Source organism: Sinohyriopsis cumingii, chromosome 5 (genome assembly GCF_028554795.1).
Source record: "Sinohyriopsis cumingii isolate HCF-2022 chromosome 5, ASM2855479v2, whole genome shotgun sequence".
Classification (NCBI taxonomy): Eukaryota; Metazoa; Mollusca; class Bivalvia; order Unionida; family Unionidae; genus Sinohyriopsis; species Sinohyriopsis cumingii.
This window is the reverse complement of record NC_142965.1, coordinates 41402440-41420453: the sequence shown is the minus strand read 5'-3', so window position 1 is coordinate 41420453 and position 18014 is coordinate 41402440. Positions and strand designations below refer to the sequence as shown.

The following is an 18014-nucleotide window of genomic DNA, read 5'->3' as shown; positions in this document are numbered from 1 at the left end:
ACATTAGTTCTGATTTAGATTGAGATACTGTTCTTAATTTAAAAAATATAAGAGACAGGTTGATTGCTTTAATTAAAAACAACCGAACGTCCAAATTTAAGCAAAATCCGACAAATACCGTGTTGTCGTGATGACAACACTATTCTGTGCATTTTAGTCGAATTTTAGAACCTTGTAAATTGGTATTCTCCCGTACGAACTTATATTGTGTACACTGTGCAGCTACTTACGGCAGACAACTTCTGGTGAACCTACCGTGCTCGTTGGAAACTACACACGAACTGTCTAGGGAGTGTTGACAGTAGAACTGACACAAGAAATGTCTAGGTAATGTTGACAGTAGAAACGACACAATGACTTTCTAGGTAGTGTTGACAGTAGAAACGAGATAAGGGAATTTCTATGTATTGTTGACATTAAAAACGACACAAGGAAGTTCTTGGTAGTATTGACAGTAGAATATATATATATAAGGAATTTCTAGGTGGTGTTGACAGTAGAAACGACACAAGGAATTTCCAATAGGTCGTCACTGGTGCGGTGGAGCTATTTGACTCTATTATAATAATAGTTTTTAACACCGTGCTGTGAATTTATATACTGTATTTATTGTCAAAATGTGTGTGCTTTTAATGAAAAATTCTGTTGAAATGGAGTATTTAAATCAGACTCGATCAATGACCTTTCCTTTATATAAGTTCTTAATCACAAGGTAGGCCTTGAAAGTTACTGTTGCACACATATGCATTAGTTTTGCCTAATAATTTGAGGATATCAATAAAAAATATTCAATCAGGTACACTATTCACTTGATGGAACACCTTTTTTGACGGCTGAATAAAGCTTATATGAAAGATCACTGAACCAATGGCCAACGTATAATGTACTTTCACTTTGCTTTTTCTAGTTTACAATTACTGTACCACTTTTTGTGTTGCATAAAATAAATCCATGGACGATAGGCATATCAATTATACATAAGTAGTTGTATCTGTCACTTGGCGCTCAAACGGGAATTAACAATATGTCATAAATATAATGCTATATCACATGGTCCATAAGTTCAAAATGGGGATAACATTAAAGGGTTATAACCTTAATGGGTCGAACGTTTGTCGACCGAAATCGGAAACTAACACGAATCTAAGAATGCATTGCTTTCAACGGGACTGCTAATGTTAAATTGTTTTATCTACGATCAACACTTACATTTATAATCCAACACATCACATATACGATCCAAACACACCCTCCTAAAATCAGTTACTCTAAAATTAAAATCCACACGCAACCCTATAAACCAAAGAAATGGCTGGGAAGTGTTGATACACATACTTTCAAAATTCACACACATTTAATAGGACGTGTTAACAGAGGCCTTGCTAAACTGTTACATGCAAACTTACTATCACACAATAGAGAGAAGTCATACAAGGACATTTAAGATTTAGCTGGCAACAGGATAAGTATATTTTTCAAGTCATCTGAATCGCTCTGAATAGGTCCTTTGGATTTGTGAAGCATGGCCATAAAAAATAAGTGGTATAGCTTCACTGGTCGTCTTCGGGGCCGTAGTGTAACGCCTGCTTTAGGCATCCTTAGCTCTTCACATGCAGTATTCTCCATATTGCTGTGCCTGTTGTCATGGGAATGACTGATGCCTTTACCTATATGTGGTAGCCCGGGAGGAACAGCATGCCCGACGCGATAGTTGATGACCTACACTAGTCTAAATCATGCTTGGGTTGTCTGGCGAACAGGAAATACCATATATATATATATATATATATATATATATATATATATATATATATATATATATATATATATGGTTAAAATGGAAACGAGACAAACAAGAGAAGATGAAAACTTTTAATTATAAAGGACACAGGAAATATTGTGCAAACAAAACGCTGTATGTACTACAAGACATTTTGGCGGAGTTGGTGTTTGGTGAAGGACAAACACAGTCTACCATTATTCTGTTAAATCGTTCTTCAAATACAGAATATATTGCATATGGGTCTTAGGTAGATTATAATTGGGTTGCCCTACCATATTAAAGGCGTAAAAAGATCTCCAGTATTTAGAAACATCCCTTTTGATTTTCGGCCATTAAAAAATGACTCAAGATCTTGTGATAAGTCTTACTGACTCGTAAATGACCAGCCACTGGAGTCTGGCCGCTTCAGCTAAGAATTTTCTGTCGATATTATCTCGGAACGATAAATGTATTACTCACTGAACAACTATCACCAGCGCGTACCTCAGTTGGCCTGCATTTTCTCATAAGGACACCATTTTTTACAGAGTGAAAAACTGATACTTGTGTGACTTCAATTTCGTTAATAGCCCTCTGAATGAAACAGGGCATGTGTGGATCTTCTTGTTTGACAACAGGTGAAAGAAGTGACTATCTTTTGTCACCCTGAATAGCAAATAAAGAGAATGAGTCTTAAAATGAGAATCACTGCGATCAATTCCAGTTGATTGATCAATACCAGGAATAAATATGACCTCAACAAACGACTGACAAATAAATGTGTCAGGCAAAGGTGTAAGTTCCTGAGTAGCATCACTTTCAGCAGATCTTTGCAAAATATTTGGTATAAATAACTAATCTTAAGCAAGCCCCGGAGAAAGCTCTCAAGCGAGTACAAATCGGGTACCATAAAGTTCCTCATCATCTTAAATTAACTTTTCGGACGGCAGATTAATGTTTATTACTTTCTGTCCCAGTCTGCTTTCAATTGTGGCAGAATACACTGCATTTGCTACTATGAATGACTATTCAATATTGATAGATTCTACAAGTATTTTAGTTACCCTGTGAAACTGAACGAACGACAAAATTTATTGTTTGTGTACTCGGATGTGGTCAAGTACGGTGTGATGGGAAACACAACCGCTCAGGAAGTCGCATCTGTTTCTTTCAAAATGGATTCTGCCATACCTGATTGCGATGAAGGTGGAAACACGTATCATGTTCACCGAGAATTTCCAAATCCTCAATATCTTCCTGTCGCTAAATTATATCTCGACAGTGTCAACATTAATATAGAAGAAGCTCTTGGACAAACTTTTCTAAGCGCAAAGGAAACGCCATGGTGCATCTACATTTTTTAAAACGATTCTCCTGTGAATTGTAACAAGAGATACAGCATTTGTATCAAGGAGTCGATCGAAAACGAGGATATTGTTTAGGATATATGTTTCAGGCAGGAAACATGTGTTGCTTCAGTTTAGAAAAGATTGTTTGGTTGGCCGTGACATTCTTATAAATTTGCTTTATAATTCTGGCTAAAACTTTATTTCTTCTACGTACCAACAAGGACGAAGCGTAGAACCTTTCGTATCTCATGAATACATTTAACAAGAGAATAAAAACAGAAAAACAGAAATTTTTCGAAATTTGGATTCGTTTGATTACTAATCAAATATTGGAAAATACATGATGGACCGAGATTATTGAGAATGTTCCAATTCAGAAACGACATCAATAAAACTTTGAGCATAACGACAGTCAAGTATCCGATACGACAAGTGGAAATGAAAACCTTCGCCTTTTAACCTAACGTTGCTTCAGATATTACTTGAGATCTTTCTGGACCCTGCCTTGAAGCCACATGGCAGCTACGTACGAACCTGAGCTACGGTATTTAGAAGGAAGATCATGCAGGCGGTAATGTTTTGTGGGGATGTCATCTGACTCCAGACCAAGGTAGCGACAAGGATAATTCTACACTATAAAATCAGGCCAACTTCGTGTGGAACGTTTGTTTGCAGTAGCTCTTGCAAACACAATGAACGTCATCTTGAATACAGAATTTGGTAATTGTCTGGAAATCATCAGCTTGAGAGAAGTGATACTCGACTATCAGAAACGACAATGTGGAACAAGACAAACTTTAGGAGATGAGCGATGAGGATATTTTTGATCCAGAAAAAGAAATAGACAAAAATACAGTCTTTATGAGACGATCATCAGAACAAGAACAATTTTGGTGAAGGTATTACAGGTCTAACTATGAAAAAATGTTATGTAAAGTCGATCATCTTAGTCAGACACAACACAGACAAGAGTCAAGAATAAAAGGAAGAGACACAGACTCTCATCTCAAAAGAGACGATTTTGAGAAAGTGATATAAAGACTTGTATGATCATTCCCTTCCTCAGTTGACTACCCTGGAAACCAAGCACATCGAAGCTATCTTGCTATAGAGTACAGAGACTACGCGTGACTTACACATAGAAAACCAAAGACTTTCAAGCCAGTGTCATCAACAAAGGCAGCAATCATCGACCTGGAACTAATTAGAACATTGAGTGCCTTGTTTTCATCGTGGATTCTCTACGACTGATGATAAAACAGAAGGATGGTTTTGTGAACATTATGGATATCTCTTTGCCATAGCTCAGAAACGAAGTGTGCATCGATGGAAAAATGGAAGTGTCTTTGATCATTGGAAGTCAGGTTTGACTTCAAAATGTTTTTAATCTTCTAAATACGGTCATCTTTAATATTGTTTCTTTGTTTATTAGTATTCCTATTGTGAGTTAGAGAGGTTATTCAACATGTTAGTTTTTGAAATAGAAAAGGTGTTGTTTTGTGTTTGTGTATAAAGCAAACTCGTAAGGACATACTCTTACACATTTCTCTTTATCAATCTTGGCCTTGTATGTCCTGCACGTTCGCATGTCGAAACGGAGAGATGTTTTCATTCACGTCCATGTGTTCATCAGTCTTGCCACCCATCACTGACTCTCTAACTTCTGCTTTGAGCAGAATCGCAAGACAAAACATGGCTATGCTGCGCATACCCCGAACGAAACACTACTAGATCTAGATGAAGACGAAATTGAGGACAATCGTCTTCCTAAAATGGTACAAGAATATATGAAAGATGTCCTGCACGAGGAGATATTAAGGAAAACCGAAAAATGGGAGGACAAAAGACAACATGAATCACAAAAGATGTCATGAATATCCTCGATGGCAACAACAGCGGCACCAGAAACTGCGGGGCGAGAAGATTAGGCGGAATGTAAAATGGACACAGGCGACTTCTCTTTCTCCGTGAAAAGCTAGTCAATGTTGCGATGATGCACGTTGTGAGGAGTGGCAGTTCTGTCAAGCACTAAATCCCAGGTCTCCTAACCAAAATAAAAGTCACACACATCTCTAGAAAAGAGAGATATTAGTACGTTTGTCAATACCGTTTCGTTATGTTTTGTGTAAGCATGTTTGCGTTTGTGTATGTCTTTTTTTTCCCAATCAAAATAAAACCCCTTTCATTTTAAATGGTGTGTTTGTTGGTAAAGATGTGTGTCTATAAAAACTCCCATATCCTAATATAATTCTGCTAACAAGCGTCAATCATATAAAAGGCGCTTTCACCAGTCCTGTCATTTGTGATTCCTGGTGAATCTATCATGCAGGGGTGGGGTGGGGTGGGGTGGGGTGGCGAGAAAACCCTATAATCGTTCATTTTATACGGTCAAGTTCTGGAAAATAAATCAAGCAGTTAAATGGATTGAAAACACTCCAACAAGGAAGGCCGTTATAATTCGAGTCTTCTTCACCTTACTGCATTCCTTGGAGTAAGGCCACTATTGTAGTAGAGATAATCTGTTGAGAGAAATAAACTTGAAATTCAAGATCTTGGACGGGAATAATGCTACCGTAGAATTTATGTCTGTGCCCTCCAAAACGGACATACCTGGAAAAAAGGACCGACAAAGAAGCAGAAGTAAAGTGAGTAAACCCAGTATTCATCAAATGGATTATAATGCTCAGAAACAAGTAAAAACAAGTACGCATGCATCTGAGCGCCCCACACTTGGTGAACCAATATGACATTCAAATCATTTTAGGATGAATAACTGAAAAACTGTATTAGTCCGCAGCTTTGGAAAGATCTAACCGAGTAATATAGCAGTGTGAATTAACTGCCCACATTGCCCAATCACAGAGAAACACTCCACAACTTTATCAATGTCCCATATACAGTGAATTAGAGTTCTGCAGCGGGGAGGGAGATAGGTACACCATGGGAGTGATTCGCTGTATGGGCGGTTCATTTTGACCATCCGTGGCGGCAGGACTCCACTCCCACAAAACTGACACTCACGGGTGAGCCCCAACAGAATACATATATAATCAATCTCAGTGTCGATTCCACAATTAAATCAACGCTAAATGGTACTAAAACCAATGTATCCAGTAGGAAACATAAAAATATAGCTACAGATCAATAACACATTGATCCCGTTCTACTCTCGGAAACGTCTGCGATATTCTATTCTTCTAACCAAATAACTCGTCATGACCCATACTAACAAAGCATGAAATTCACTCCTGTCTTCTTTACATATAAGAAACAAAAATGGTGTTGGTGAAAGACTAGGGAATAATTCAAATACTCTCTCAGACCTCAAAAAACACTTAAGCAAAAAAAAAAAAACATGCTACACGCTGGCAACATTTGGTTCACTAGAAGTTATCCATAAGACTCACCAATCTGACCACAACGTTTTAAAATAAGGGTATGTGGTTGTTCACAGACCGGACCATCAGGGTCTACCGCGCAACACCAGAAAACACAAAAGTAGCATTGGCAACGTCTGGTTTGCAAGACAAAATTTGACCAATAATAATTATAAGGTGGTCAGTAATCCAAACCATCAGGCCTAGCCACAAAGGTGGCATAGTCTGAGCGAACCTGTTACGATTCTATGGTCTTAAACAAAGTGACAGATAAGAGCAAACACCAACAAGTTTTGTAAACTTCAACAAACAAGTTATTTCCATAAAATATAAAATGAAAATCTAAAAGAAAATAACTTAATGTATTTCGAAAAAAATCCCGAATAATCCTAGAATTCCTAACACAAGTCCTAATGATTAAAGTTCGGAATAAACCGTAGTGGTATTCCAAATTAAATCCAATGCTGGAAGTGTTGATGTGCCTATGATGGCCTGAATAGTAATGCTGTGCCAACATTCTTTTGGTAAATCACAATAGCAATATCAAAGAATATATCCTTAACTGAATTTCACTGCAAGTCTAAGTCAATATTTCCAAAAATATTATTTTAGATATGCATTTTGTATTTCCAGTGAATAGATACAATGAATAAATAAATTCCAGCATAAATGAAATGATGGACACAACAATAAGAATGATTTCTGCTTCAGATGTTATCGCAGGAATAGATTTATTTCCTGTATACAAGATTTTATGCTCTTCTATCAGACCTAGGTCACAATTAGTATTTTTTCAAAAAAATATATTACCTAATGAACACATTCATTCTAGAAGGTTTCAAATGTTTACAAGAGAAAATCTTAGTGATAATTAGAAGGTCTGTTACTAAAATTAAAATAAAGAACGCGGTAAACAAAATGACATTGACTTAGACCAAAATAATATTCCTAATATTTTTCCTTCAGTCAGAAAAAGGTAAACAATTTTGTTTACAAAATTGTCTCTGAATTTGGACAAGGTCAGCTACAAAAATACAATTTTACATAACCCACAACATATCTTAAAAGAAGTTTAAAAAACTAACATTCAATGCAAATTAAATATACATAACAGAACCCAAAACTCAAAACAAACCAGCATAAAATTGAAGTTCTTACATTAGAAGCGTCTGTAATACTGCAACCCAGGGCATTATTCGACAAAGATAAGAAAAAATCTCTCTACTCTACTAACCAATCCGCCACAAGTACACAACTCGTTTTTTGAATTTAAATATCCAGTTGTAAGACGACACCGACTAAATTTGTCAACCCAGGATTAATATGATCCTTTAGTGACATAAAGGCTCGAAAAGTCCGCTCTTCTCCGTTCCTCCTTCCGGATAGGATCAGCTGAGAGTAGTACGGTGCACATATTAAAGCACCGAGTGGGTGCCTCACACTGACTCGACAAATAATTAAAGAGAACGATGTTCATACATTAACCTGACATACATTGCGGAAAGGTTGCACACGTCTATACTGAAATATAAGTGAGGCCATTCACCGCCGACTCATTCATACATCTATAATGGAAAACGGGCATGGTCAAGTGGGTAATCTATTGGAGGCTATTAGCTTTATAGAACGAGTCCATCACCTCCTGGATCGAGTAAAAGAACGGCTTGTCCTACTCCAGACACCTGCAATGGGAAACTAATTCTCTGATAATTGCTCAACAATTCGTCAGAACGTTGGGGACAGAGGATCGGGTTAACTTAAAGTAGCGTCGGCTTAGGGAGAATCATATACTGAAAAAGAAGAGGGAATTCAACAGGACCAAAATTTAAAAGAATGGACCATCCCGATTGGATGTCAAAGGAGATGCAAGGAAAAAAGGAATAACACTGGGGTAAGAAGCCAAACGTGCCTCGTATTTTAGGCGTGTGGTCTCCACAAAAAATATCATGTTCATTATTTGGTACAGTGGACACTAAGGGAGACTTGTAACATAATATGGCCAGGTCACAACAAAAAAAGATATACTAATCCTATTAACAAAAACCAGTTGTGTATGTTTTCTGTTGTATGTGTTTGTGAATACTGTTGACAAATAAAAGTTAAAATTCCTTTATTCCATTCTCTCTTATATATGATAGCATGATTGTATGCAAGACTATAGCAGTGTATCTATAAACACTTCCTACATTTGTATATTTGTGTGAAGAACGTTTATCAACACTTTCTACCATTTTCGTTGGATTGAAGGGATGTGTTTGTTTGCGTGTGTCTATGTGTGTGTAGTAATTAAAAGCGGTGCTCTGTGTGTGTGTGTGTGTGTGTGTGTGTGTGTGTGTGTTGGATAGTATATGTTGTGTGTTTGCCTGCAAATGAATGTGTGTTGGATGTATGTAAAACAGTTTATCATTATAATCTGAGGTCATAACATTTCTTGAGGCCATACATACGTAGACCCATGTTAATTTACCATTTGAGTATCAAGGGTCATTTCCATTTAACCCTATGGCGTAGTGTCAGTTCACGTTTGAATCTATAAACATTCGACCCTTTGAGGCTATAAACCCCCATAATACCATTCCCGTGTTAAACCTATGAAACAGAATTTCCTTTTTGAGTTCCACGTGGGGTCTCCGCGCAATCCGATGGCATTATGTTAATTTCCGTTAGAATCGCAAGTGACACATATCTACTTACATTAAATTTTTAAACTAGGACATGCTATTAATTTCATCTATTTTCTAATGCCGAGGTGTTTTGGTTATTTATATATGTTTTGTCAACTTTTTAACAACAAATGAGAAATTGGCGTAAAGAATAAAAGTCTACTTACAAAGATAATTTAAATGCATTATTTGACTCTGAATATCTCCCAAATCTGTAACTTAAAGAAATGGATTAAAGTAATGAATAGTGTTGGTATGGAAGGTACAGTCAATGGTACATACAAGGCTATTATTAGAATGGAGGATACAGTCAATGGTACATACAAGGCTATTATTAGAATGGAGGATACAGTTATATTAAAAATAGTATTACAATCGATGACACGTTTAATGATACACAAGAATAATATTCAGTCATAATACTCATAAGTCGGCATTTTTAAAAAATAAACTTGTTCCTTTCGACAAAACAAAGTTGATTTTCGACAATAACAATAACAACGATTATGACTAGGATGGTTTTGCTGTCGGAGGTAATCTGTCATTGTTGCACCATGTCGAAGTTTAGGCATCTCTGCGTGATGATGATGATGATGATGGTGATAACGATGATGATGACGATGACAATGTTGTTGATTATAATGATGTTGATGATAATTTTGGTAATGGTGATACCATCAATAACATCAACAAACAACAACAACACCCTCATCATCGTCGTCGTTATCATCATCTATGTTATAGTTTACCATCATCAGCAGCAGCAGCATCTTCCACAATAAGTTACGTATATGTAATGTTCATATACAATCCTATAACTGTACGAGATGAAATAAAGTAAATTCTTCGAAAACAGATGAACCTTTTAAGCATTTAAAAACGAAATTTTATATCTACTTATCCATGTAAAATTATTCATCAGATGCTATTGTTAAAATAATGTACTTGGTTGAATCCTCTAGTTTTCATCATGATTAACGATTGTTTAAAACTTCTATTTTCGAGCTGATTCGTACTTCCCGTGCGACTAATTTATCAAAGAGTGAAAAATTTAGCTTGTAAAGGTTTGCTTTACATTTTCAGTAAATGGTTCTGTAAAGAATATTGTTGTATTTGGCATGGGTTGGTGTTTTAAGGTAGACCGTAATATGATACGGAAGCTAACAGAGTAAGGTGCACTGTTCAAGAACACATCACAGCAACCAATCCAGACTTATGTGATGGTGATAACATTTACCTCACCATTCTGGTCAGGAGTTCAATGCTTTTATCACTGAGCCACTGTGACTTGTACATTGGAAAATAATATTTTATTTAATTGCATGAAAGACGAACGACGATGTCTTGCGGTTTTCGTGGTTTAAAACTATTATAACATATTTATTTGCCATTAACAAAACTTCTAAAACCTATTTACTAGATTTGATACCGATTTATAAAAATCATTTACGTTATAACTGATAGCAAATACCAACGAAACATTAGCATTCCGTTCGAATATTAAAGAAACCACTATTCAAAATTAAGTGATTATTTTTTAAATGAATTAAGATGTGAATATATTACAAATTATCCACTTGCCTGTAAAATTCTGAACAGCTGCCGTCGATAAGTTGCTGTGATATAACATATAATTAATTAGCAAAATCGCAGAACACAAGTTTGTTTTAAATGGTGTAAAGATGGGTAAAATATTCAATTGAACTCAGATATTAATTTGTTTTTTCTTTAACGGTGCAGTCTATACATCGGTAATTTCATTCAAAACAACTGACGTTGACAGTTTGCAACTTTAAACATTCTTCACAAATCATTAGACATGAAACTTTATCCAATTTTCGTGGCCTCATACTAGACAGAAACATTATTTCACGATGGAGAGGGAGTTAGACATGACATTCTATCCTATTTCCTTGGCCTCGTAGTAGATAGAAACATTATTTCACATTGTATATATACATTTTATGACCAGAATAATAAAATATGAATGCATAAATGGTTTCTCTTAGCCAAATTTAGAAGAGCATTTTATAAGAAGTACATTTATTTTTTAATGCCACTTTAGATTAGTAAATATTTATATTTACCTCGGAGGTTGTGTAACCATAGCAGGCCCTGAGGTGAGAAATAATTATAGGATGTAACATTGCTATTCAAAGTAAACTAGTCGTCGATTAGTTTAATGTACATCCTGGAGAACCTACTAGGATTGGTGTGCATTAATTTACGGTTGCTTGTATATATATGTATACCATATACAATGAATTTAGTTGCTTACTAGGATTGGTGTGCATTAATTTACGGTTGCTTGTATATATATGTATACCATATAGAATGAATTTAGTTGCTTACTAGGATTGGTGTGCATTAATTTACGGTTGCTTGTATATATATGTATATCATATAGAATGAATTTAGTTGCTTACTAGGATTGGTGTGCATTAATTTACGGTTGTTTGTATATATCTGTATATCATATAGAATTAATTTAGTTGCTTACTAGGATTGGTGTGCATTAATTTACGGTTGCTTGTATATATATGTATACCATATAGAATGAATTTAGTTACTTACTAGGATTGGTGTGCATTAATTTACGGTTGCTTGTATATATATGTATATCATATAAAATGAATTTAGTTGCTTACTAGGATTGGTGTGCATTAATTTACGGTTGCTTGTATATATATGTATATCATATAGAATGAATTTAGTTGCTTACTAGGATTGGTGTGCATTAATTTACGGTTGCTTGTATATATATGTATATCATATAGAATGAATTTAGTTGCTTACTAGGATTGGTGTGCATTAATTTACGGTTGCTTGTATATATATGTATATCATATAGAATGAATTTAGTTGCTTACTAGGATTGGTGTGCATTAATTTACGGTTGTTTGTATATATATGTATATCATATAGAATGAATTTAGTTGCTTACTAGGATTGGTGTGCATTAATTTACGGTTGTTTGTATATATATGTATATCATATAGAATGAATTTAGTTGCTTACTAGGATTGGTGTGCATTACTTTACGGTTGCTTGTATATATCTGTATACCATATAGAATGAATTAGTTGCTTACTAGGATTGGTATGCATTAATTTACTGTTGCTTGTATATATATATATATGTATGCCATATACAATGAATTTAGTTGCTTACTAGGATTGGTGTGCATTAATTTACGGTTGCTTGTATATATCTGTATACCATATACAATGAATTTAGTTGCTTACTAGGATTGGTGTGCATTAATTTACGGTTGTTTGTATATATCTGTATGCCATATACAATAAATTTAGTTTCTTACTAGGACTGGTGTGCATTAATTTACGGTTGCTTGTATATATCTGTATGCCATATGCAATGAATTGAGTTGCTTACTAATACTGGAGTGCATTAATTTGCTGTTGCTTGGATACATCTGTATACCTTATACTATTGATTTACAATCGGCATTGTATAGAAAATTATGGGTAGATTGTATAACTATGAAATTGAGAGTAAATGTAATGCCATATCACCATTTGCCACAAGTAATATATATATATATATATATATATATATATATATATATATATATATATATATATATATATATATATATATATATATATATATATATATATATATATATATATATATATATATATACATATATGAAAATTAATAATATACACCAAACAAAATGGAAATGGATTCTGCAGAAGAATACTTGATAATGCTAAGCATAAATAATATGTGTTACAAATAATACTATCATACAAGTTAGAGAATTTTAAATTCATACTCTAATGAGATTCGAACCCAGGTCGCGGATAAACCGAACCCATCGCCTTGCCTGCAGACACCGATCCATATACCATAACGACTAAACACACATCAACAAAACACGATCTAACTTATTCCACTGAGCATGATTAGTAAGACGCTGTAATCACGGCGTGCAAGTGTTCTGTCATCACGAGGTTTGTGAGTGTGCTGTCATCACGAGGTGTATGAGTGTACTGTCATCACGAGGTGTGTGTACTGTCATCACGAGGTGTATGGGTGCGTTGTCATCACGAGGTGTATGAGTGTGCTGTCATCACGAGGTTATGAGTGTTCTGTCATCACGAGGTGTATGAGCGTGCTGTCATCACGAGATGTATGAGTGTGCCGTAATCACGGGGTGTATGAGCGTGCTGTCATCACAAGGTGTATGAGCGTGCTGTCATCACGAGGTGTATGAGTGTTCTGTCATCACGAGGTGTATGAGTGTGCTGTCATCACGAGGTGTATGAGTGTGCTGTCATCACAAGGTGTATGAGCGTGCTGTCATCACGAGGTGTATGAGTGTTCTGTCATCACAAGGTGTATGAGTGTGCTGTAATCACGAGGTGTATGAGTGTGCTGTCATCACGAGGTGTATGAGCGTGCTGTCATCACAAGGTGTATGAGCGTGCTGTCATCACGAGGTGTATGAGTGTTCTGTCATCACGAGGTGTATGAGTGTGCTGTCATCACGAGGTGTATGAGTGTGCTGTCATCACAAGGTGTATGAGCGTGCTGTCATCACGAGGTGTATGAGTGTTCTGTCATCACAAGGTGTATGAGTGTGCTGTAATCACGAGGTGTATGAGTGTGCTGTCATCACAAGGTGTATGAGCGTGCTGTCATCACGAGGTGTATGAGTGTTCTGTCATCACAAGGTGTATGAGTGTGCTGTAATCACGAGGTGTATGAGCGTGCTGTCATCACAAGGTGTATGAGCGTGCTGTCATCACGAGGTGTATGAGTGTTCTGTCATCACAAGGTGTATGAGTGTGCTGTAATCACGAGGTGTATGAGTGTGCTGTCATCACGAGGTGTATGAGCGTGCTGTCATCACAAGGTGTATGAGCGTGCTGTCATCACGAGGTGTATGAGTGTACTGTCATCACGAGGTGTGTGTGTACTGTCATCACGAGGTGTATGGGTGTGTTGTAATCACGAGGTGTATGAGTGTGCTGTCATCACGAGGTTATAAGTGTTCTGTCATCACGAGGTGTATGAGTGTGCTGTCATCACGAGGTGTATGAGTGTGCTGTCATCACGAGGTGTATGAGCGTGCTGTCATCACGAGGTGTATGAGTGTTCTGTCATCACGAGGTGTATGAGTGTGCTGTCATCACGAGGTGTATGAGTGTGCTGTCATCACGAGGTGTGTGTGTACTGTCATCACGAGGTGTATGGGTGTGTTGTCATCACGAGGTGTATGAGTGTGCTGTCATCACGAGGCGTATGAGTGTGCTGTCATCACGAGGTGTATGAGCGTGCTGTCATCACGAGGTGTATGAGTGTACTGTCATCATGAGGTGTGTGTGTACTGCCATCACGAGGTGTATGGGTGTGTTGTCATCACGAGGTGTACGAGTGTGCTGTCATCACGAGGTTATGAGTGTTCTGTCATCACGAGTTGTATGAGCGTGCTGTCATCACGAGGTGTATGAGTGTACTGTCATCACGAGGTGTTTGAGCGTGCTGTCATCACGAGGTGTATGAGTGTTCTGTCATCACGAGGTGTATGAGTGTGCTGTCATCACGAGGTGTATGAGTGTGCTGTCATCACGAGGTGTATGAGCGTGCTGTCATCACGAGGTGTATGAGTGTACTGTCATCACGAGGTGTGTTTGTACTGTCAACACGAGGTGTATGGGTGTGTTGTCATCACGAGGTGTATGAGTGTGCTGTCATCACGAGGTTATGAGTGTTCTGTCATCACAAGGTGTATGAGCGTGCTGTCATCACGAGGTGTATGAGTGTGCTGTCATCACGAGGTGTATGAGTGTGCTGTCATCACGAGGTGTATGAGTGTGCTGTCATCACGAGGTGTGTCTGTACTGTCATCACGAGGTGTATGGGTATGTTGTCATCACGAGGTGTATGAGTGTGCTGTCATCACGAGGTGTATGAGCGTGCTGTCATCACAAGGTGTATAAGCGTGCTGTCATCACGAGGTGTATGAGTGTACTGTCATCACGAGGTGTGTATGTACTGTCATCACGAGGTGTATGGGTGTGTTGTCATCACGAGGTGTATGAGTGTGTTGTCATCACGAGGTGTATGAGCGTGCTGTCATCACAAGGTGTATGAGCGTGCTGTCATCACGAGGTGTATGAGTGTTCTGTCATCACGAGGTGTATGAGTGTGCTGTCATCACGAGGTGTATGAGCGTGCTGTCATCACAAGGTGTATGAGCGTGCTGTCATCACTTGGTGTATGAGTGTTCTGTAATCACGGAGTGTATGAGCGTTCTGTCATCAAGAGGTGTATGAGCGTGCTGTCATCATGAGGTGTATGAGTGTGCTATAATCACGGGGTATATTAGTGTTCTGTCATCACGCCAGAAAAATGACGAAAAATGAAGTATTGTAGACTGATCACTTGTAAGAAAGGCAGGCTTTAAATGTCCGGCTATCAAAGATGACCTTCTATTTATCCCTAGATAAAGTCACTAACTTTCAAGAACAAGGTGTTATTCAAGAATGGAAATCTTATGACGCAAATTCTTTAAATAAAAGCCAGTAATTTTCCTACTTTTAAAACAATTTTATCAGTCAATAAATTTCTTCCTGTCTCATTCGTTCATTCGTCTGGAGGTGCCACCATCTCTCTCTCTCTCTCTCTCTTACTTCAGTCCCACGTGAATCTTACCTAGCACAAAGGCCATGGCTGCCCCTATCGATGCAAACAGGATCGAGACTGAGGTTGACGTGGCTCTATGATCGGGTGCAAACCATGTCTCAGAGAGCAGAGTGGGAGCTACGAACGATATAGTCCCGCCAATACCATTCAAGAGCTGTCCCGCTCCTATCAACCTGTGAATGTTGGTCCAAATACAAAATGTGTTTTCACGTTTTAGTATAATTCATTTTATAAGTAATCACATTTGTTATGGTTGTCACTTGTATCAGATATATATCGTCATAAAGCTTATATCGTCTTGTTATGTATTCTTTATCTATTATCGATACTCTCTATACTTTTGTTCATATGTTAACATACTAGCAGATCTGCCTTTTTATTTAGATTAAACGCTATACAATGTTTAAACGTAATTATGTATGTAAGTTTTGCTAATTTATGTTATATTCACTAAACTCGAATTTAGTAATGCCCTCTTCAGCCGACGTGTTTGTTGCCTCAGAAATAAGCAGAATTGTATAAAGATGAAACAGCAAATAAAATGTAATCGTTTATGTTTTTATGTCTCGTTAGGTACCCTTTGCTAAAATATGCTCTCTCTCCCTCTCCCCACAGTATTCTTATCATCGCTGTATTACTTCCACGTCTTCGTTTCAAATACAGATAACTAATGCTCTTCGAAATTAAACCTTCTCAACTCATACAACAGTACTAATATTGGACACTTGGGGACACTAGGGACCTGCTATAAAAAGGAGGTAAACAATTTATAGGGACAATGGGACATTTAGCATATTATGGGCATTTTTGGGCACAATGGGAACTTAACATGAGAATGACACCTTGGGGACTTACCATGAAAACGGGGTAAAACATATAGGGACAATGGGAAATTAAACATGGATGACGTCATGGGGTTTATAGGGACAAAAGGGTTATAGGGATATAAGAGTTTTATTGGGGCAAATGGGTTTATGAGGACAAACACAACATATACAAACAAACAAATAAATACTTATGCAACACAAACACAAAACATGTTTTGGCAAGGAAAGAATAGTATATCTTTTCGAGACAAATGAGTGGCATTGAAAAGGGCCGCTGGGGTTTGTTAACTAAAGACAGTTATCATCGTACGAATCTTCTCTTCTTCAAGCTTCGTCTCACGTCGGGTTGGTACATGAAGATTCTCTTCAGACAGTCTTGCATTTCCACATAAATCGTTTTCTCCCAAATAGCCGTATCTGTTATCTTTGTGATAGCCCATGATGATTTCACATGTATGGGGTAGTCCGGGCTAAATAACATCTCGGAATTTAGGGTCGACGAATCAACGTTTGTCCACATCTTGTCATGAGAACAGGTGAATTCATGAGTCGAGCCACTTGAAACGAATTGGCTTGTTTCACCAATTAAAAATCTCGTTACAAAATTCAGTCATAGCGCGGAGTCTCTCTTCCAGTTAGAAGAGATCTGCGTGTTACGTCACATGCAGTATTGGGGGTTTCACGGTTGCAACAGAGTTACTGATGGTAGCGCCTAAAATTACCTCCCTTAGCTCTAATGCGCAAGCCCACAAAAACTTTCCAGTTCCGGATAGTTTACACTTGGTTAGCGAAACATAGTGAACAAAGGAAGGTATCTTAGCTGTACTACAGATCATTATGGCCAAACCAATGAATCAATTATATATACCAAACATCTTTTGTTCATACTAGGAGAATAATTATAGACATTAAATCAGATAATTAGATTCAGTGCCCATACTTACATTATATCAGATAATTAAATAATATTTACTTTCCATACTTAAATGATATCAGATAATTTAATTAAATACACTGTCCATACCTGATATTATAAATTCATTATCCATAATTTCAGATACATTAGTAGGAACATTTCACTCTGCTCTCCGATTTTAAATATTTATTGCACATTTTTGGTTGTATAACTTTAACGAAAACAATCTCAACAATTTGTATTTTTCATATGTTGATACATCCTTCTTTCTCAGTTATTTTCGCAAGGCTAATAGTTCGTTTATAACACGTGTTAAGAAAGTTAAAACACAAGTTCGATAAGAAAATTATAACACGAATTCGATATATCAGCTGATTTGTAATGCTGAATATTTTAAACCAGAATTTTTTTTTTAATAAAAATAATGGAACACAGTATTTTAATG

General features: G+C 36.9%; 1 protein-coding gene across 1 annotated transcript in view; it reads right to left on the bottom strand.

The window, feature by feature from the left end:
- Window positions 1-18014, bottom strand: part of LOC149799014 (solute carrier family 49 member 4 homolog) — a 39504-nt gene that overhangs the window by 17808 nt on the left and 3682 nt on the right. Inside the window, exons 3-5 of the mRNA XM_089958119.1 lie at window positions 15836-15999; window positions 11239-11266; window positions 10733-10767 (exon numbers count right to left, since the gene is read on the bottom strand). Coding sequence (XP_089814245.1) covers window positions 10733-10767; window positions 11239-11266; window positions 15836-15999 — 227 coding nt within the window. The remainder of the gene's footprint in view (window positions 1-10732; window positions 10768-11238; window positions 11267-15835; window positions 16000-18014) is intronic.